The sequence below is a fragment of the Haemaphysalis longicornis genome, unplaced genomic scaffold, assembly GCF_048455015.1.
Source record: "Haemaphysalis longicornis isolate Haplotype H1 unplaced genomic scaffold, Haemaphysalis longicornis Haplotype H1 scaffold_7, whole genome shotgun sequence".
Classification (NCBI taxonomy): domain Eukaryota; kingdom Metazoa; phylum Arthropoda; class Arachnida; order Ixodida; family Ixodidae; genus Haemaphysalis; species Haemaphysalis longicornis.
In genome coordinates, this window is record NW_027526422.1 from 63,369,407 (window position 1) to 63,390,539 (window position 21,133).

General features: G+C 50.9%; 1 protein-coding gene across 3 annotated transcripts in view; it reads left to right on the plus strand.

Annotated features, from left to right (window-relative positions):
- Window positions 1-21,133, plus strand: part of LOC144145808 (uncharacterized) — a 160,413-nt gene that overhangs the window by 70,262 nt on the left and 69,018 nt on the right. The window contains exon 1 of one of the 3 annotated variants that reach the window (XM_077677564.1): window positions 2,221-3,487. The exons of the other annotated variants lie outside the window; for them this stretch is intronic. Coding sequence (XP_077533690.1) covers window positions 3,417-3,487 — 71 coding nt within the window. The 5' untranslated portion in view covers window positions 2,221-3,416. Of the gene's footprint in view, window positions 1-2,220; window positions 3,488-21,133 lie in introns of those variants that run through there. 3 annotated transcript variants of the gene reach the window in all.

Sequence of the window (21,133 nt, forward strand, 5' to 3'; positions counted from 1 at the left end):
TTACCGATAGGAAAATGCATTGTAAGCTCTGACAAAACCGTTCCCATACAATCGATGTTGTAATAATGTTTTTGTCAGTGCAGAATACTGCATGCATGGAGTACGTAGATGCATTACGCGTACCTTTTCTGTAAGTGATAGCTGGCCATGATAGGACTGTTTAATCACCAGCGCTGCACGTGCACCCTTTGATAGCTAGGAACTTAACGCGATACGTGGATGCGACGGGCTGCAACCCACCTGCCCCTTAGCTCATTTTGCCGAACGTGCCTTTCATAACAGCGCTGCAGCAGTCTACTGAATAAACAAATGCGTCTTGGCGAGAACGCCCAAAGTGAACATGCACGGATGTGACCAATTTTTCGTTTTAGTACTCCTTGAACCTGACGTTCGCAAGTGCGGGCACCAATTCGCTTCCTGGTGCAATCGCGATCTCTTATCCAAACGAAGATGCATGCTTCACATCCGCTTACCAGGCTGATAGTGCGCGAGGTCAAATGGGGTTTGATCGTTCGCAGCAAAAGCCGGGCTCCTTCGAATGTTAGCATCAGAAGCAAGATCAGACGCATAGTCGCCGTGGGAGTTGCGAACACGTGTGGCAGATTTGTCGGTCACAACCATAAAATACCTGGGGGCGGCACATCTCAGCTAATCCATCTGGAGGTGACTTTTTTGGGGTGTATCGACGCCGTGAAATTCCCGCGTTGCGCAGAATAAACGCGTTTGGATAAAATATTAAAAAAAAAGAAGAAACACACTCGGAAACGGTGCTTAGGGAAGGTGGGCTTATCAAGAACGAAGCGAAATGGAAATTTATTTTCAGCGCCGATTCCGCCAGTGCAACCTGTGCTCTTCGACGCGAGTCCGCCGATCCCAGTCATCCGCGCGGCTCGCTCTTCTCCGCCGCTCGGGAGCCTCATCCCGGGCGGAGGAGGCGCGGCTCGTGGCCGCTGGGATGGAGCGGTGGGGAGGAGGAGGAGAAGGAAGGAAGAGGCTCATTGTGTCATTGGAGCAACGGCGGTAACGGCCTCGCGCTCCAGCCGCCGCCCGCCGCTGCGGCAGCAGCAGCATCCCGGAGCGGGGTCGACGACCGCCGGTCAGGTCGCTTCGATCCGCCGCTGCCTGCGCAGCACAAACGGAGGAGAGCCCTTTGCCTAATGGGCCCCCTCCCCTTCTCCGCCCGTGCCGGTGCTGGTGCCCAGAACCTGGGAGCAGCAGGAGACAGGCCTCGGCTGCTGAGGTCATCGGAGCGCGCTTCCTCGCCGCCGCTCCACCCGGAGATCCGTCTGCTGCCGGCAGTGGTCCTCTGCTTGATGACTGGGCGGCGATCGCCCTGGCCACAAGCGGCACGCCGGGGCCGCGCAGAGACACACACACCTCGCCTGGTGGTAATGACGAGGCGTACCGCGGTCGACGAGCTGCTGCTGCTGCGAAGCACGAGGCTGTCAGAAACGTCGGCTGAGGATTAGTGCAGACGCCCCGAACAGCGCTGTCACGATGGCATGGCCGTTTTTGGCTTGCCGTTATCTTCACTGGCCTGCAGCCCCTGCGGTTTATCGGTGTAGCGGACGCTCGGACGATTAGTGGGGCAGAGGCGCATGAACGACTTCTCTCGCGGTACAAATGACAAGTGGCCTCGTCGCATACGCACTGTAGCAGTCAGAAGTCATTCCGGTGCGTGATAGCTGTCGCGGTTTTCATACAATCTGCTGGAAAGACGTAGGGTGATTGGTGCTAAGGGACTCGCATATTTGCTTCTCGTCGTGAAGCCGGCATATAAGGCTGGGGTGTGGCATTGTCCCACGCAAGCTGAATTTTACAGCGGCATTCCGCTAGCTGTCTTGCGGCAAAATAACTTAGCGAGCTCGCCGGCTACTGATGCGGGCTTGAGCACTTCCTACACAGGTTGGCACAGGTGGCGGCAGTAATTTTCCTCTACGTTATGAGCAAGAGTATTGTTTAGCATCTGGCTGACCTCGGCGTATATTCGGAATCAAGTCTCATGCGATGCGCAATGCTGTGCTGGCCGCAACATTCTTCGTCCCGATTCTCGGAACCACGGTTGTCCTAAATAGATTTCAGCGTGATTAAATTGATTGCGGCGACAACCAAACACTTCACAGATCGGCTGCCCATGGCGGCGCGACTAGCAACGGTTGTGAAAACGCCCACCTCACTACGCCAACCCAGCTCGAAAGTGATCGCCGCGGCGCTCTGGTCGTATCAGAGCGCATCCTGTAAACATAACGTCGTTATCAGCGCCGCGTAACGTAAACGGAACACCCCTTCCCACCAAGCGTGGCCCGCTGCTTTCGTTTTGTGGCTTAGCCGCTCGCGTTACCAATCCCTTGGAGGGCGTGGGCCGCGCAGCGCCGAGTCCTTGGGCCACCACCGATGGGGGAACGCGACCCACAGAGGAAGCAACCTCCGCACCGGGGTTCCTAACGTGTGCTCTACAAGACGTTCATCCTCGCCATCTCGCAATCGGCGCTGGAGCGCCGAGGCAGCGGCAACAGGTGCGCTTCTCGCGCATCGCTGCAGGTGCGTCGTCGCCGTTGCATTGTATTGCGGCGCGCAGTGAAGCCGGCGGGAGGAAGACGTCGTCCCAGAAATGGGTTGCTGTATCAGGCGTTGACCCCCGCCGACGGCCCTGGCCTGACCGCCACCCGTGCCTCTCCCCTCCCCGCGTCCGCTGCCTCCCTCCTTCCGCGTCGCCGGCACACAGACCGACTCAGCGGCCCCTCTCTTCTTGTTCGGCATCGCTCACGTAGCCACCCTCCTCCTCGCCCCCCTTTGGGCCCGCGGGAGACCCAGCTGGCCACACAGAGCACGCTCGGCCCGCCACCGACTCGGCGGCCTCGCTCTCTGGACGGTCAGCACGCCGCGCGCTCACGTCGGCCACCGCACCAGGAGAAGACCGCTGCGCGGCGGACACTTTGACTCGCATTCAGACGCTCTCCTCCGGGACGCCACCGAGCGTCAGCGGGTCCACCCAGGGAAGCATAGCCCCTCGGCCACTTTCTGGCCCACTGCCGTACACCCCTGCTGCCTTGTGCTGCCGGCGGAGTCGCGCGCCAGCGGCGTCCCCGTTTCCTGGCGCCTTCCTTTTGTGCTGTCGGCGCGCGCTATCTTCCAATTCCGCGACCGGCAGCAGCGAGTGACAGACAGCTGACGAGAATGAGGAAGAGGAGATAAGGCGGAGGACCCCGGCGCGCCGCAGTTCCGGATTGGATTGTGGACTCTTCTCCGTCGACGGCTTCGCTCGCGCGCTCACGTAGCCGACTTCTGCGGCCTTCTCGACCCACCGGCGTGTTCTCGCTTCCTCCGTGTACACTGGGCTCTCGATGCGCGTACTGGCTGTGACCTCCGGTGTTTGGTCGCGCTCCCGCGTGCCGGCCTTCTGATTGGTCGCTGGGATGCTTCCGCTCAGCTACGGCCTTGAGATCGTGCAGCTCTTCGAGCCCCGCTGGGCAGACCACGAGTTCAGGTGAGCCGGCGCGCGGCCCTTGAGGGGGCGGGGCAACGAGGGAGGCCGGGGTGCATATCTTCACGCCTGGGTTCCGGCCTCGACAAGCATGCTTGCGGCACACGCTAGCACGACTTCGCGTGTCCATTTAGCGAGCTAATGCAGGACGTGTTCCTTGGGCCCTTACTTGTCCTTGAAACAGGAGCTTAGCCACCAAAGATGTTTTATCACGCAGCAATTGTTGTGGAAACTTGGCCGCCATGAGGCTGCGTCCTCATTTCGTGTCACCACGGGCGTTGGGTGTGACGTTTCAACAGAAGTAGTAGTATTGGATCCATGTTTTGCACCCCCAAGTAGCATCGTTCGTCGAAATAGAGCCGCGCACACTACTTGGCGTTTCGTTGCACGTGTGCTCGCCCGCTAGCACAAGACTCGGAGTGCTTTGCGTAGCATATCGCGGACTGTACGAGTCGCGATATGCTATGTCTGCGCATGCGATACCTTCGTGGAGCAGACAGTGCCCGCGTATCGCGTGCAAAGACGCGCGCGCATGCTTAGAAGCCCCCACTTGCACCTTTTGGGCTGTTTTTTGGTGCGCGTAAAGTTTACGAATTTTTCGTCACATGCCTGTAAAGCAAGTTTTAGTTCACGAAAGGTGTGTAGTGGTAACTGGCGAAGATCACTGATACTGTTAACGCTCCGATAAATGCTGAAGGGTTCATGTTAGCGCATGTTTTTTCCTCTAATGTTAACGCAAAATTCGTTGATTCTCAACAGCCTTGCTGATAATTTGCTTAAAGGCTGTAATGTAAGTCGCTAAGGTGCAGTGCTCTAAAAATTAAGTGCCAGCTTTAGAATTTTGTGTTATCACACACGGAGACTTGCGTTTATTGATCTGTTTATTAATGAACGTCAAGGCCGGAGGTTCAGTTGCGCCTAAAGACAATAAAAAAACGGTATTTGCTGTAACATGATCTAAAAAGCTTTGACATATCTGGGGTTTTGACTGCTACCTTTCTACAACCTGCGCATAACTCGCCTTTCGAGTAGAGGGTGTGCGTAAACTAGTCGGCAATTGTCGCAAGGTTGCTTCCCAGCAGCGCACACACACACACACACAAAAAAAAGACTGGACAAAGGAAAGAGCAACTTAAACGTTGTAGCAAACGAAACGTGAACACGTATACCTGAGCCCACAAACTTCAATATTTTGCTTTGCGGGCTCGGAATAACGGTGCGGTTCAGGCATATTCCGAAAGTGTAACGGCCCCGCTTTGTAAAGCGAGGAAGGTCATTTAAGGCTTCTAAGCGCGGACTTGGTGTTTTCAGGTTCACATTGTATACTGTGTTCTCGCTTCTGTTGCTTTTCGGCGAGCCTTCATCTCTCTGCTTAGCTAGGAAAGCATTACCATTATTACTGTTTAGTTTCGAACTAGTTTGAGCTTGCCAGATTATATCCAACGTCGTTATATTTTTGAGTCGTGAAATAATCTGGATATGGACGCGTGCGGCGTTAATTTCTCGATGCAACGATACGTGCGCGTTTTGTCACCATTTATTTTTTGTTGCGCACGGCGTAACACTTGTGGCAACTTCACGCTTTCTGCTTCGCGTGTTATCTTGATTAACACTCTATATAGTTACACATGCGGCGTCGCGTTTTTGCGTTGGCTTGGCTTGCTTTTGGTTTGGCCACTCAGCAGCCATCTTGAACCAACCTTAACAAGCCTCCTCTAAAAGTTTCTTCGCGAACCGGCGCACAAACTGTGGTCGCTATTATTGAACGTTTATTATCGTTAATTTTATTTCTAGCAGGTTTAAGCAGGCTATCTTTGTGGTGCCTGGTTGAACTTGCACTCGTAAGGAACCGACGAGCATTTCTGAGTGTTTTTTTTTGTTTTAATAGTGTGCGTAACGTTGCGACGCGACGAGGCTATTTCGTTGCCTCCTGTCGTGAAAGCCATTCTAAAACCGCGCCTGTTCGCGACTAGCCCACAAAGGTGTAGATACAAGGTGGGGCGCTCCGTAGGCCGAATTCCGGACTTTTACTCCTCCTTTCTTGTCCTGCTTCGCGCATCAGTGCAGCCCCCCTCCGTAGCTGCCATGCACGTATAACTACCTACTTATCTGTGCTCGCGAGGGCGTGTGTTCTTTCTTTCTGGTACAGCACCCTATATTTTGATAAGGGATCCAGACGCACGCCGCTTTATTTGATAAGTAGCAAACTAATGCTTCCTGCGCTGAGGTTCAGGTCCCCTTTCGTAGAAGATAAAATGTAGTTAAATAGCTGTAGTAGTTATTCCACTCCGTCGTTTTATGTAAACCGACTGCCGTGTCTAGTTATCTTTTTTAGGGGCGAAGCCCCTTAGGGGCTGGGATTTTTGATGTCTCCTGTCGTCGTCGTAATCGTCGTCTCATGTAGTCACGGTACTAAAACACCCGGGAAACTAGTTGACGCCTCCCGCTATAGAACGTAACGCGTACTAAAAAAAAATACACCGGCACACTAGTTTACGCCTGATCTTTGTGCTTCGAAGACAATAGACTTTTACAGCAAAGCTGTATACCTCTACCCCCCACTGGTTTCATCTCCGGTGGCAAAAACTCCAAGGCGCCAAGAATACATTGCATGTTTCGCCCCTCCCCAGGTTTTACGTTAGTGAAGATGGCCCGGGTATTTTTTTTTTGTGGTTGGATTTGACCTTAAGATGAAAGGGTTAAGGCCAAAACCGGCTCTCGTAATTTTTGCTCACGTAAAAGTTTGTCGCGTTTATCAAGAGCACAAGTCCGTATGCTAGCTGTTTCTTCTGCCTGTGAGACATTAGAACGTGGGCAGCTGCCGTGGTTTTTACAGATAGGGCAGCGTTCCTACACGACCAATGTTCTCAGTCGCAGTTGTTGCTTGACAGCCAACTCTCGTAAATACCGGCAGTTTTTTTTTATTTCAACGATTTACAACCTCACCACTAATAAGATAGTGCAGCATGATGACTGGGCGGTTAGATTTTACTATTTCCGCTTGAGCGGGCGTAGCTGCTGGGCTCTCGATTTGTAACGTCCTGTGCGAGTAAAGTACTTTTGCCACGAAACAAACGCTGAGAAATCAGCAAACATTGCGTCATTGTGTTATACTAAGAAAATAACTTGCGTTTTTAGTATCCGCTATAGTTGTGGACTAAGTCTCCGTAATTGCCCCCGTTTGGCACCCCATTAGGCTTTCATCATAACCAGTTTGACAAAGTAAGTTATCTGTATGTTAAAAGTAGTCAGTGGCTGCCCCGCCCGGAATTCGAGTCGCTTTATTTGATGTCGTCGCGGTGGCTCTCTTTTGCCAACGTCTCTCTGGCGGCAGGCAATTCAGCAGTTGAATATTTGACGCTGGGGCGTGAAATTGCACATATCTGTATGCAGCGAAAAATTGCGTGAATACAGCCGACGTCCTAATTTTTTATATCCATTCGGTGGAAATCGCCCTCGTTCATTGCCCCCCCTCCCTTATTTTTTTAACGCCATCGTCTCTTGAGATGTCGACAGCGTGCCAGGAAGACACGCGATAACCCAGTAGTGGTTGGGCACTGCGGCGCCACAACCGTGCTACTTTGCTGCTATTGTTGTTGTTTGTCGACAGTACCACAGAGAGGCGGATCTCTGGGTTAGCGTGTCAGCGCTGCACAGGCGGCGGTGCCTGGCCGTGCTTCGCGGAGGGATACGTGGGCGATGAACAGATAGGCGCCAGCCGTATACTCGGTACACAGAGAGGTTCGCGTTGGGTAGCAAGGCGGGGGATCATTGTTATGCAAGCGGTTCGTGAAAAGCCCCCGGAAGGGAGTCGCAGTAAAGAGAGAGGGAGAAAGAACCCCGGCGCGCGGAGTTTTCCCCTGCTTCAGCAGCGGCCGGCGACGTCGTGCCGAGCAGTCGGTGCTCATTGGCGGGGCGCCACCGCGGAGCGCAGATAAGTGGCGCTGACAGCGGTGGCGGATGAAGAAGGGGGCAGGTTCGAAGGCTGCGAGGTCGGGTCACTGCACTGCAGCGAAACAAGGAAGCGGCCTATCCGATAACCTCGTTCGGCATGACCGATACCGGCCGCTCGGCGGCGCATTCTTCGCCCCCTACGCTCTTCTTGGCGGTTGCGTGGGCGCGATGGTGGCTGCCCCGTTGCGCTGAGTGCGCTCAGTTTTCACTCACCAACCGAAGAAACGGCGCCGTTTCAATCTGAGCGTTGCGGATAACATAGCTAGCGTACCAAAGAAGTCGTACTCAGCGCAACAATCGTCCCGTTTGTTGCGCTGCCCTTTACCCTCAAAGATATGGCCGTTCATGGGAGGGGGAAAGGGGGCAGCGCTCCCTCCCCCTTGTAATTTCGGACTTTTAGCTAGTTTGACCATGCTGCCAAAATAATTTGCCCCCTCCAAGGCGCTACCTACGGACGTCTGCCCTTCCTCCCCGCAAAAAGTTCTGCGGACGCCCATGGTACCAACCAGCTCGTTTCAACTCTTCTGAGGCAAGGTTCACTGAATGAAACTTACGTTCCGCCTCTGGCTGGGCTGGTTTTAGTAGTTCTACTAATGAGGTGCTGTTGAGCGGGGGCTTTGGCTTGTTTAGTTTGCTGCGTTGTCGCAACTTTTTGACTACCCGCATGCGAGTGCACCGCTTACCGATAATCCACAGGTGGAGTTAAATTTACCCTGTTAATAGACTAAGGGGTTCCCCGTCTCAAATGGCAGTTGTAGAGCGGTTACGTGCGCGCTGTACCGCAGGGCAGCTGCGTTAAATAGTTTACACACTATCACCTTGTTGAGCCGTACTTGGAGGTAAGCCAAATAATACTGTCAAGATAAAAACGAGTACATTATATTATACTGTATTGAATTCAAGTCACGAGGACAGCGGCAGGCCACAAGCCCGCATTTGTCCGTCCGCTGTAGCTGAACCTCCTTTTCGTCGTCCTAAAGGTTTACGCATCAACAACAACCTTGAGTCGATGCACCTTTTTCGATACTGTGAGATACAATCACCACTGCGCGAGGCGCAGTCCCGGGGCCTACTATTTACTCGTACAGTAAAAGCTCGTTAATTCGAACTGACGGCCTGGTCCCGGTACAGCCCCGTATGCTTCAGTGGGGAAAAACTCCCGATAATTCGAACGCGTCGGTATCCAGGATGGTTAATTCGAACTGGGATCCCCTGCTTTTCATCGCTACTCGCAGAAGTCGGCCCAGAGTGATTACAATGTGTTGCAAATCCAAACCAAATTTACTAGAGATGCATGCAAATTGCAAATCAGCGTCGAGGCTGGAAGTTGTAGCACGAGCACGTTATTTCTCAGCAGATGAGAATTCTGACACTGGGCTTAAGCTCTTCGGCAAGTTCCAAGCGATGGTCATGGAGTCGTGATAGAAGAAACGCAAGGCCAATGCATGTTATACCGATTACTTTTAATTTTGATTGCCTCGACCCTGCCTAGTAAATGAACTTGTTTTCGCGCATAGACAGCGTCGTTATTTCGACATTACGGCTCACTGCTCACATGAATGCAATGTCAGTGCCTGTTTTGGGCGTATAACTGACTGATCCATTAATTTCGCTCGTTGTTCGACCTCCACGAACATTATTTAAAAAATCACCTGCCACAGTCGTGTAGTAGCGCCTAATTCGTGATAACAAGTCCAGAATTGACTTTGTGTTCTGCCCGCGCAGTGCGGCGCGATGTCCATTCATTCTGGCGCCCTCCCGCTAATTCGAACTCCGCTTAATTCGAACAATTTGATGCTCCCCTTCAAGTTCGAATTCACGAGCTTTTACTGCAGTAGTAGCGACCGAATGGCATGTTGTCATGCTAGATACGTGGACTTAGTTCGCCGGCTCGCTTGTCCCAGTAGAGGGTGAAACGGTTCGTACGCTACAGCAGAGACCTGGCGTATGACTGTAAGGCCTGATGTAATAAGTAAAAAAAAAAAAATCTTGCGGGAAGGACCACGTCGCGATAAGGCGTCAAGGAAAAGACTGGAGACCCAGCCTGAAAGTACACCGTGCGGAGCTCAAGGTCTTAGCGCGGCTTCTGGGCTAATCTGCATCCACCAGAAGCATGGCGTGCTATCTTGGCTCCGGCAGCGGACGTGGCACCAATACCAGGAAGAAAGGTGTCCGCGTCGGTTCACGGCCATATCAGTACAAAGGGGAATATCCGGCCCTGTCGTGACGGAAGGAATTGTGAGCAAATGTGCTAATATTGCGTCATCAATGGCAGCACCTCCTTATCGGCTACGGCAAACTGGGCAGCGTCGGCGTGAGTCGCGTGACTACCTTTTGAACAGTTATAACGACGGCATGCACTAGCTGGAATGCACTAAAGAGCTTTTACTGGGATCTTTTTATTTTTTTTTATGGGTTACTCGTCCGTGGTGTGCGTTATCTTCAAGAAATGGAAACGAGGAGTTGGAAGCATGCACCAGCCCTTATGGACGCCTGAAAAGGCGTTTTTTTTTTTTTATTTCGCCTTGCACTGGACGTGCCCAGAAGTTGCAGCTCGCGTTGCAGACCGTACACAAACGTGCGTGCAGTCCTACTTGAGGGGCTTTTCCGCTCGAATAGGATTCTCGGAAAACGATAAGCTTCGGCGCCACGAGCGCGCTGTTGATGCATAGATAAGGCTTCGAAGCAACAACCTGTCCGCACACTTTGTACCATTGACCATGTTATAGGTTTAGATACGCTAATTACTTTTCGCCTAGTTAAAGTGATAACGGCAGCTTGGTCATTTCACGTGGACAGAGATGCCGGTAGTACTTGTTTTTGAAGGTCGCTCTTAGCCAAGTTATAGATAGCTTTCACTGACGTCACTGTGGCTGCCGTGTTGGCACACGGCGTGCGAGGTGGAAGTCCGCAAACTTATCTGTCCATCTTATCTTGTACAGCGCTGAGAAGGCTGAGAGGAGTGCCCCGGAGAGGGCGGTGGTGACGTCATGCGCAAGCCTTGTGTAAGCGTTGCGAGCAAAACAGCAGTAATAAAGAAAAAGAAAAAAAAAAAAACCCCGAGATTGCGCCCGTAATTACCGGCTGTTTTTAAAGCGAAGCTTTAGCGTCCTCACTGATGCCGTTGTATACGCCAATACGCCCTGCAGGAAAGCCAACTTCCTCTGCCGATGATGAGGAATGATCGCTGTTGTAGTGAGAGAAAAAAGAAAAGTGCTTCCCGTGGATCTGGGTCGCTCGCGTCATGAAGCCGGCGTCTATCCGACTGCTCCATTTCGACATGGGTGAAACTGACGCCAAGCAGCAGGTGCCGATTCGCGCCGTACAGCCAAAGCCAAAACGTTAGGCCTATGGAGTGCACACCCGAGAGTTGCATGCGGGAATTCTGGAACATCAGTGCGTACTTCCAGAGTAACACGTACTCGCAGTGTGGGATTGGCCAACCGAAGCATCCATCACGACGAAGCTTCGCGTTCATCCATCGTCGCCGTGAGACGGAGTGGTAACCGCTGGAAACATTTTATGGGAAATGGTTGCCCCGAATGGGAAAGGGTGGATAGAACGGATAAGCGAACGGACAATCTTCTTATACAGTGTAGCCATTTTGCCCGCGTAGTTCGCAGCCGCTCTGTGGCGCTACTCCCGCTGCTGCTGCGCGCGCTCTTAAACATCATCCGTTGCGCATGGTCGCGCGAGCAACCGGTGGAACACGCCGTTTGCATCGGGACTTCCCGCTCCAGTTCCCCCGCTCCCCTCGGCATCTGCGCGAAGAAACGGGCTGCCGTCGCTCTTTCTCGCGCTCCGCGGGAAGGGCGCTCGCGTGACGCCGCTTTGATGCTCCGAGGGGGAACGGGTTGGCAGCAGCGGGAGAGGAAGAAAACCTTACTTAACGTGACCTTGGCGTCAACGTCTGGCCTTCCCTTCCCCGTCTGGCCCGCTCAATGTCAAGGTCGGGCTACGCTCAGCCACTGAGGCAGTGGGACGACCCAGTCGCACGCCCGCCGCGGGCAGTGCCGCGTGCTCGGAACGCACACACGCCGAAAGGAAGGATAAAGAGAAGAAGAATGGGGAGGGCGGGTAGCGGAGCGCCATCACGCTGATGAAGAACCGTAAGCGATTCTTCGCTAAGGTGAGACAGTCTGGATGGCCTGGCAAGGAAAGAGCAGGACGTTTGCGGGGTTAAGCTTGCGTAGGCGTGCACGCACGATCTCATCTCTCTCTCTCCCCCCACTTTGTTTGCGGTCTTGACTCAGCCTAGACTAACTAACCCAGTTGGAAATAATTCTTCGTGTAACCGTCGCGTGGCATCTTTTTCTTTTCTTTTTTTGTTTTTGTTTCTTCGTTTCTGGGTAACCCGTCTGGCTGCTTCTTTCCCTCCTCCTCCTTCCTCTTGCGAGTGGGACGCGGTTTATCGGTGGTTACGCGAGCAAGGGCCCTGTTGCGCTGCCGGCGCGAACGCGGGTACCCGGAATCGCGGCGGCTGCGCTGGTGTCTAATCACTCGGTGCAGACGGTGTTTCCTGCCCGCCGGGTTCGGCCGCACGTTGAGCACGACTGTCGGGTGGGGAAGCCAGATTACGGGCGAACGCGAATGCCGTCGCATTGCGCAATGCGGCACGCTGCGCTTGCCTGCCGCGCGAGTAATGCCGGATTTTACCGCCGCAGCTTTGGCCACGACTTGACAGTATAAATACCACGTTTTGGCTGGTTTCTCTTAAGCTAATGCTGTCCCGAAATTACTCTTTCTTCGACCGTTTACTTCGGTATAGAAAGTGACTAGTTCGATATTGTTTAAGCCTTCTTTAGGCACCCTCGTTTAGCTGGAAACATTGTATCGGCGCTGCGCCCCGTGTCACAACTAGACGTGAATGTCCACTTACCGCTTGCTTTTTTTATTTAGAACATTAATGAGACGGCAAGTTGAGCGAGCTGGAAACGCATGCGTGGTTAAGTTTTTACGGGTTCCTCGTTGCTTGTATATCCTGCCGGATATGCGCACTTCGCAGCTCGTCCCCCACTCCTGCGCCTCGCGTTTGCGCCCATTTTCGCACCGAGAGCAGTAAACCCTTACGAATTAACCGCCCACACAATTGCGCAGACCTCATCGTAATGCGCGCGAAACTGAGTTCACCGTACTCTAACGCTGCACTGGAGGAGCAGCATCTCCGGGCTCGCCTACAACAAGCACTTCGCTGTTTCGCCGGAAATCGCCGATTCCGGTGGTGGTGGCCTCTTCACATTCGCGTTGATGACCACAGCCGCTCGTGAAGTATGAATGGGCCAACACACGCACGCACGAAGACGTTTGTCGGCGGTGCCGAGCATTGTGAGCGCTTGTAAAGTGCGGCGCGCGCCCGCTCTCACGAGGACCCGTTTACGGCCGTTCATTTCGTCCCTTTACGAGCGCCCACCCCGCGCAATGCGTGGTGCGCAGCCCGAGCCTTGCCCTGATAGCAATCGTATCCCGCAGTCGCCCGCGTTCTCCGCTGTCCGCGGTGGCGGGATGAATAGTCTTTTATTCCGCAAATGTCGTCTAGCTCTCTCTCTCTCTCTCTCTCTCTCTCTCTCTCTCTCTCTCTCTCTCTCTCTCTCTCTCTCTCTCTCTCTCTCTCTCTCTCTCTCTCTCTCTCTCTCTCTCTCTCTCTCTCTCTTCTCTCTTCTCTCTTCTCTCTTCTCTTGTCTTCTCTTCTCTTGTCTTCTCTTCTCTCCTCTCCTCTCCTCTCTCTGGCGTTCATTCTTTTCCACCTCCGTCCCACTTGAACTGCGGCGTCCGGCCAGCAGAGCGCCACCGTCAAAGGCGCCAGTTTTGAAATATTGAGCCCGTTTTGTAGCTTGCAGCAACCTGCAGATTTCAGCTCCTGTCGCACGTGGAGTGTAGTGCCCTTTAGGTTAGCTGCATTTTTGTTAAGCAGCGTGCAGTAAAATAGCGTGCAGTCGATATTTGTACACACCTGCCACGATGGTACGGCACCTTAATAGTTTTGCTGGGTGTACGGCGTAAATGCCAATAAAGTTAATTGTTCAAATGTCAAGGGTTTGCCGCCCGTTCACCACGGCCGTGCTTGTGATGGCGGCGAAGTGTGCGAAGCAGTTACGACGCCCAAGAGACGGGGCTTACTTGAAGCGATCGGACACTGCGCAGCCTATGAGGTAAAGTGTCAGGACGCGTATGATTTCAAATTGTAATCGTTCATATTGTAATCGCTCTCAGTTTCCCCCTTTGTGGCTTGACTTATCTATGTCGCGGAGAGCTTGTTACTCTTAAATTTTTACGACTGCCAGGTGATTATCCATGTCTCCTCGCTGCGTTTTTCACGGCACGTTCCAGGTCAAACGCTTGCTTTTAAAAATTGTCTTCCGCAAAGGGGGCAGCACTTACCATGCTTTTGCCCCGCCCCCTCGTGTGACATTATATATATATATATATATATATATATATATATATATATAATATATATTAGTGTGTGTGTAAAACGAGGTTGAGTGACCTTTCCCGCAAGCATTAGCCCTCCCGTTTTTGTGTCATCCAGAAAGTTACTCGCCGCTTACATATATGTGCCGGTGTCGTAAGGATGCCGCAGTCACTTTCTTGCTAATGTAGCTTGCGTGTCATCCAGATGCGCGTTCCCGGGGGGATTGGGTAACGCCAAATCTTTCAGCTACAAATATTTCAGCCTTCGTCCGACGTTTTATATTTTGGATACAGATGGGCCCCGAGTACGACCACTGCAACGTGTCATTTTGTTTGTACGTGTGGCTTTTACAGGGTTAGGTTAAAAAGAGGTTCAGGCCCTTATGCGAAGGTTGTCCATCGATTCGACAAAGGAAGCTTTTTTTTTTTTTTTTTTTGTGAGTGGCGAAAACGCTGTCCCTCTATTTTTCTCTTTATCCGTGTAGGAGCAAGTTGCGAGGTTTAGTTCGTGACCTCCCAGTTTTCACCTTGAATTTCAAGGTGAAAACGGGAGGAGTGAACTTGGAGGCTTGAAAGCGGAGTCAGCGCCCTCTACGCGCGTGTTGTCAGCGTTGGTCGACAGCGTTTTCCTGAAGCGTTACTCGGTGCTCACTGGGTAGACGTTGCATTTACGACCTTCGACATTGAATTTTCAGAAATATATTGCCTTCCGGCATGCGCTTTATACGGCACAATAAAGAACAGGCGACACAACTCGAAAAAGATAATAAAATACGAAGTGGGCAAAACGCTGCAATTGATTTCTTATAGATTTATGCGTGGCACGTGTTGACATCAGATCAACTCACTCCCCCTCGTTTAAACACTGTTGCTGTTGTGTAAAGAAATTTTCCTTCGCTACTGCTCTCTCTTGGAGAGAGAGAACGAGAGGAAAGCGAGCCGTCAAGAATGCCAAGGAAATTATTTGAGTATTAGCACATCATTTCTTCGTGTTGAAATCGAAAGTGGAGAAAACGCGCTGTTTGATTGGGACCCGAACCAATGACCTTCACTAGAGCTGGTTTTCAGTGGTCGCAAATATCGGCTTGTAATTGTGCACGAAATGACTTCCACGCAGTCACTAAATCTTCAGCTTCAAACCTTATTGCGATGAAACAAATACCGTAAAATAGACGTTTTTAAATAGGGATAGCATCTCACAGAATTTCTTGGAGAGTCGGAAAGCTTTTTTTTTTTTCTCGCGCCGTTGAGACATTTGTGAAATTTAACAGAAAAGCGTAAAACCGGTGGCATGAATTTGGCGATCAACGATTCGTACAATAAACTCGGAAATTTCGCAGAATCTCGAGGGTCATAAAATCGGGCTTCAGACGCACTCGGCCTGCCGAATGTATGGTCGTAGATGAAACCTTAAACGGGATTGAAGCAGCCGCAGCTATATGATAAGAGGAGGCCATATTTGGAGCGTTCTTTTGTTGTGGGCTTAGCCGAACAAAAATAGCTACGGCTGTTTTTTTTTTGTCCCTTATTTTTGTTTTAATGCGTTCACCGGGGATATCGACCGGTGTCAACGCCCGGCTTTTTTGTCGGAACGCTTTTTGTCGCAGCGCGTCCGGAGACGCTTCGAACGGAAACAGCACTGCATCGGTTGACGCATGCTTCTGACTTGATAATTTGTGTCCCATCTCACGCCTAGTTTACTTATTTTTCCAATTTTTTGCGAGTTCATGGGTACTGCCCCTAATTTCCAACTTTGCCTGCACTAAAAGCGTTTTGAGTACATATGGTGGTGGTAGCGGGTAAGTTTGTACAATGAACCACAAACAGTACTATAAAGTAACGTAAACCCCTGTGCAGTAGGTTTTCATTTATTTTGTGTGTGTGTGTGTGTGTGTGTGTGTGTGTGTGTGTGTGTGTGTGTGTGTGTGTGTGTGTGTGTGTGTGTGTGTGTGTGTGTGTGTGTGTGTGTGTGTGTGTGTGTGTGTGTTGACTTTACTGCCAGACATTAATGCCCGTAGCAACATCACCATCATCACATGCACTGTGAGCATGCACCAAGGGGTTTGCTTCCCGTGTACCCATCGCTGTACCCATACACACACACACACACACACACATATATATATATATATATATATATATATATATATATATATATATAGTGTGTACGTATGTATGTATGCATTGTTTTCTTTTCTCCTGGCCAACCCAGCAACGCCAGGTCTCACGCTTCGGCGTCACACAATCGCCTTTCTACGGAAACGTTTCTGGCCGCCATCTTTATGTAAGAATGTTTACGCTTATTGCAGTTTTTTTTAGAAACATTAGGAAAGCGGGGTAGGGAGGGGGGTGATGTATAATGAGCTCCTGTTCTTAGTAGCGACTAGAAAGGGCAGGGCAAATAGGAGCGACGTGTACACTTTGTCCAGTTCAAGTAATTTTTGCTTGGTTCGCGCCTTTGTCCCACGTAATCGCCAGAGTTTTCCATGTTAAAAGCGTCTCAGCAGTTCTGCGAATTAACCGCGCTCACTTTCAAGTGAGAAATGCTCTTCGAGGAAATTTAACGTGGAAACATAATTTCTTTCCCTGTTTTGTTCTCCCGCGAGCGTTCTGAGCCAACCGCTGGAGTGGCGAAACTTCTGACGCACTTGCCCTATTAAACCGCGCGAAACCGGCGGAACTATACACTCTGCCTGCACAACTATTCAAAACGCCAGAACTATTCTCTAAACGCTCTCTACCCGCATGCCTGGTTTTGAACTGCCGCCAATTTCCCGCGCCCAGCGCGCCATGAAAATTGTCACAGCTTGACGTCTGCGGTGTGGCGTCATGGTGTGCAGTATAACGTTGTAATAATGAAAAGAAGTGAGTGACGTCTGGTCTTGTTTCTTGCCACAATCCTGGCCTTCGCGACGTGATGCCGGTTGGTTTTGTTCGCTTCAAAATGAACCAGGCTACGCCAAAATTTAACACCGTTGATTCTGCGATACCACCGATGCGGTAATGCGCGGTACCGCTTAACTTTGACTACGCAAGCTTTCTACATTTTTTTTTTCATTTTGAAACCTTCAGAAAGCGCGACACTTTCTGAAAGTTTCAAACTGCAGTTTCACCAAATAGCCCAACTCACCATTCTGCTGCAGCTTATTTCTACTGATGGTGGTACGGAAAAAAATTAGCACATACCTCACAGCTGAAACGGTAATCCGCTTTACGCGGTGACTGCCAGAGAGAGAGAGAGAGAGAGAGAGAGAGAGAGAGAGAGAGAGAGAGAGAGAGAGAGAGAGAGAGAGAGAGAGAGAGAGAGAGAGAGAGAGAGAGAGAGAGAGAGAGAGAGAGACTGCATGTGCGATAACGCTCGATACGCGGTAGCGCGAGAGAACTCTGGGGCAGAATTCTCAGTTTTGCACATTTCACATCGTTTCATGTCCGCGAGCTCTGATTGGCTGAAAGCAGAGGACCGGATGTGACGCAGAACAAGCGAAACGATATCATTGGTCAGAGGCCTCGCAAGTGCAATTAAGTCATGACTGGTACATCCGCCAAACGGACATTTTCGAAACGGACACAACTTAGAATTCCTCCCCTGGTTCAAATATATCCGTGGTCTTTTACTCTGGCGCGCCTCATAGTTCACTGGCTAGCTTCGGCAGCTCGAACGCGCTAAATTTGAAATTCGAGGGCCTCGTCATCCGCGCGCAGAGCGTGAGTGTACGTGCGGGTGTGTTTTGGGATTCTTGGAGCGGTCGGCGATAGGCCATATCAACACAGGTGCTGTTTAGGGGCGGAAGCATTACACGTGTGGTGTGCGCGGATGCTCTTGGGCCGAGGCAGCCGCTCGGCGGTCGATAGCCTCCGAACGGCACACGCCACGGCCTCTCCTCGCCCAGGTGCAGGCGGTGATTCGCGTTAAACCGAGAGTCCTGTATCCAGGTGCGTGAGGCAGCATCGCAGTCACCGCCTCTCTTTTCTCTTTCGCTCATTTGCGCTCCTTTCCTCTCTGTCTGCTGTTCTCCTGTCGCGACGGGCTTAGGTCGCCGTTATTTCTCCCTGCCCGACGATGCTGCCGCACACGGCCTACTGTCGCCTGTAAGTGTGTACCTGTCCTCGTTCGCCGTTGTCGTATTACTCAGTTCTCGTTTTTGCCTTTCTGGGTTGGGATGATCGTATTCCATATGATTGCCGGGAGTACGTACGACATAAATTCTCTAAACACGAACGTTCGACAAGCTGGTTGGTTCAAATTCAGGTCACTCGTTCAGGACACATTTTTATTGTGGCAATTCGCCTCTCTTTACGAGCTAGCGTAATAAGAAAATTCAATCAATCAGTTATGGGATTTATTTGAAGTTAGGTACATGATATTTGCAAACAGTTCTTGGGCCCATAGCCAAAGGCTAGTTGTGGGTCCCAATTCGGGAATGCATGTTATAAGCAGTCTCATTATTAACAATCAGTGTACAAACATACTGTAGAAACTGTGCTGTACACAATGTACAAACATGTTAGAATATAGTAATTACCAATACAACGGCATACATAACACGTAATAACTATTTTAAAAAATGCCGCAGACTTTGCAATTGGACACAAATGATCGTGCTGTAATCAAAAAGAAAAGAAAAAAAAAGAGAACAAGTATTTTTCTAGTACAGGGGGTCACTCTTGGGCATATATATAACAGAAAATAGTTTGTTCAGTTTTTTGTAGAAGTTATCATTCCTCAGGTTAACAGGGATTTTATTTCACACTTCCGCACCAACGTACTGTATAAGTCGCTAACCATAAATATTATGAGTAAGGGGAAGATTGAAATTGTTGAAGCTGAAGTTTGCTGTGGGCCGTAATCGACTGCTAAATAAGGAGACAGGAAATGGGTGATTGTTTCCAGCTATGCTGTATGTGAATCGAGCTTTTTTATCTTCACGCATGTGATCAAAAGGTAGTAGTAGAAGCTGAGTAAACAAAAGGCTTACTGTGTTCGTTGTATTTGGCGAAATTCACTATTCTAATCATACGTATTTGCAATCGTTCGAAGTGGTTAAGGTAGGTAGTGAACGTCCAGCCCCAGGGCTCTAAACAATGTCAGGTGACTGCCGATAAATGCATGGTATAGCTATAGCCTAAGTAAGATCTCCGTGTCAAAACAATCACGAGCTTGTAAAAGGGCGTAGCAGGACGTTAACAGGACATAACGATTGATTGGTGGGCTAGTTGGTAGTGTATCTTGATTCCGTTTCTTGTATCTGTGCAGTGTAGCCTATCGTAAGTTAAGAGGACATCTTTTGCGCGCCTGAAGCCGGTGTGGTACGGGCGCCCTTTTAAATACGCGCGTCCTTTTAATGCGCTGATCCTTGTAGAGTCGCTGTTATTGCTGCGCGGTATCGGTGCCGGGATGCAGGCGATGAGTTTTGCGTTGAGACATTTCTTTACGCGGATGTTTCTTCCCACTTGCTCCAGTTGCTCTTTTACGCGGCTTGCAATCATAGAATATGGAATCGCACAACCTACCTTTATTCTGCAGTTTCTGATCGCGTACAATGCGCTAGGCAGTGTGTTCGGTCAATGACTCTTCCAGTGTTATGTAACTTTTATTATCTGCAACCACGGTGGGCATGCAGTGAACACTATACATATTTCTCTTCAATATATGTTAAAAAAAAAAAGTCGCTGTTATCCTCCTACCCTAGCTAAAAAAAAAGCTGAATAGACCGGAGCAAGGCTTGCAACAGCGTGCGTTCGCATGAGGCGCAGCAAAATAAAAACGTGAATTCGTACGTGTACGCTGTACAAGGCAGCTGTCCGGCGGGCTAACCGGAAGCAGAGGACCTGCGGGGTTCGCAGACGGACGCAATGTCCGCACAACAACAACAGCCGCCGCCACTACTACTCGATGCGGAGGGGCCGAGATCTGCGAAGTCTTCGTAGCGCTCAGACTAAAGGGACGAAAAAAGTAAACGATAAAAAGGAGTCACGGGGAAGTGGAGGGCGGAAAGTAAGGTCACGCGAGGAGAACGGAAGAACGACGCCGCGATAAGGATAGCAGCGTGCGTGCATACATATAAGACTGCGTCACAATGCGTCTTCTGTGGGCGGGGGACCCCCGCATTCCGGTCAGCTTGACCGACCGACTCGCCCTGCCCGAAGGACGTGCTCCCGAATCTGAAATGCAAGGGGACGACGGAGGGATGGAGTCGGAAGGCAAAGGCAAGAGGGGAAAATCAAAAGTGTGAGGATGCAGTTGCGAGGGTTTAAGGTATACAACGTCCACCGGTGGGTGTACGGAAGAAAAAAAAAGTTTCGGGGAGAGACTGACCTCAACAGCGCAGACGACATTGAAATGGAGCGCACACACAATACCGTCTGCTTCTGTCAAAGCCAGGGGAAAAAAAAATCGAGGTCTGGGTAAAGCTGGCGGTTCAGGAAAAAAAGTTTGGAAATATGAATTACGCAAAGGAATAAAACTTCCCTACCAGGCACACTGTCCGAAGAAGGCAAATGCAGACGTAGAAGGCACAGGGCGGACACCTGAAGCCGCGGCATCGAGGGTGGGAGGAGGTAGGCGTTGGGAAAGAAAAAGAGGGTGGCTTTGAGTGACGGCGAAGGCCAGAGTGCATCCAAACACCGACCAGATTAGAGGACTGCAGAACCGATGCCCTTAGTTTCAGACCCACTGAGAAATTCTTTAGTCTAACCCTACCCAGGTTGGATCCTCAATATATTCCGCTTTTGAAACGCAGCCGTTCTGATAATGAGGATTATTCTGAATGACGACCAGTGCTGAGGCTTTCTTTTGGCCTAGTGGATGTTGGTGGGGGTTCATTTGACCGGTGTTCGTGGACCAGGCAGTCCCGGATGACCGTGTGTATAATGGTGGATATCTGCACGCGCAGTTGATTCTTGCCTAGGTCATGCCTCTCCCTCAGTCTTTTTTCACCTCGCCTCCCCCCTCCCTCCCTCTCACGCTCTCCCTCTGTATTGCGTGTCGAGTCACGTAATCCTCCTCAGACCAATATGGCAAAATGGCCTGTGCGTTTCTGCTGAGGGTCTGCTAAGCGGTCTCGGCTTACATGGAGAATTTAAAAAAAAAAAAGGTGGTGGAACTAGAATCACCGTCCACTTAAAAAGAAACGCGTTTTGAGTGAGTCTGCGCTGATCCAAAACTTGCTAATCGTCTTGTTCTCAAGCGATGAAGTGAGGTTTTAGATTCGCACGCTGTGAGCGAATAGTTATTGTGTGCGTGCTGAATTCCACGGATACGATCTTATCGCTTTATTGCGTGAG